Source organism: Nicotiana tomentosiformis, chromosome 9 (genome assembly GCF_000390325.3).
Source record: "Nicotiana tomentosiformis chromosome 9, ASM39032v3, whole genome shotgun sequence".
NCBI lineage: Eukaryota > Viridiplantae > Streptophyta > Magnoliopsida > Solanales > Solanaceae > Nicotiana > Nicotiana tomentosiformis.
The window spans coordinates 43164007-43165293 of NC_090820.1; the positions used below are offsets into that span (position 1 = coordinate 43164007).

The window sequence follows — 1287 nt, forward strand, 5'->3', positions numbered from 1 at the left end:
ATGGTTCCCGCTCCAATTTCTACTCCACCTGCACATCCAGCTAAAGGTGAAGTACAGACGGGTACTGAATGTCCTAGAGGAGGAGGCCAGACCCGTGGTTATGATTTCCCTAGTAGAACTGAGGTAGTTGCATCAGATGCAATCATTACAGCTATTATTCTAGTATGTCATAGCGATGCATCAATTTTATTTGATCCCAGATCTACTTATGCATATGTGTTATCCTACTTTGCTTCATATTTGGATATGTCTCGTGATTCTCTAGATACTCCTATTTGTGTGTCTACACCTATTAGGGATTCTATTATGGTAGATCGTGTTTATCGTTTTTGTTTGGTCACTATTAGGAGCTGTGAGACTAGGGTTGACCTTATGTTACTTAAAATAGTGGATTTTGATATGATTTTGGGCATGAACTGGTTATCACCAGATCAATCTATTCTTGATTATCACGCTAAGACTGTGACGCTGGATGTGACGGGATTGCCGAGGTTGGAGTGGAGAGGTTCCCTACATCGTGTTACTAGTAAGGTGGTTTCTTTCTCGAAGGCTCAACTGATGTTTGAGAAGGGGTGCTTGGCGTACTTAACCTTTGTTAGAGATGTGATTTCTGATACTCCCAAGGTTTATTCATTCCTCGTGGTGAGGGAGTTTTTAGATGCGTTCCCTGCAGACCTACCGAGCATGCCACCCAATAGGGATATAGATTTTGGTATTGATTTGGTATCGGGGACTCAATCTATTTCTATTCAACCGTACCACATGTCTTTAGTTGAGTTAAAGGAATTAAAGTAACAATTGTAAGAATTGTTAGATAAAGGTTTCATCAGAACGAGTGTTTCACCTTGGGGTTCTCCGGTTCTATTTTAGAAGAAGACGGTTCCAAGAGAATGTACATTGACTATAGGAAATTAAACAAGGTTACTATCAAGAACAAGTATCCACTACCACCGATTGATGATGTATTTGATCAACTTCAGAGTGCTAGGGCATTCTTGAAGATTGACTTAATATCGGAGTACCATCAGTTGAAGATCAGGGATTCGAACATTCCTAAGAGGGATTTTAGGACATGTTATGAGCATTATATTTTCTCGTTGATGTCTTTTGGGCTAACAAATTCCCCGGAAGCTTTCATGAATTTCATGAACATCGTGTTTTAGCCTTATCTAGATTCCTTCATTATTGTGTTCATTAATGACGTATTGGTGTATTCTCGCACCCGGGAGGGGTATGAGCAGCATTTGGGATCATGCTCCAGACTTTGAGGGTGAAGAAGTTATATTC

The 1287-nt window shown here is 40.2% G+C and overlaps 1 protein-coding gene across 1 annotated transcript; it reads left to right on the top strand.

The window, feature by feature from the left end:
• On the top strand, positions 1 to 1163 carry LOC138898679 (uncharacterized). Its single transcript, XM_070184760.1, has 2 exons — positions 1 to 723; positions 831 to 1163. Exons 1-2 carry the CDS (start codon positions 1 to 3, stop codon positions 1161 to 1163), a joined length of 1056 nt encoding a protein of 351 aa, XP_070040861.1.
• The last annotated feature ends 124 nt before the right edge of the window (positions 1164 to 1287 follow it).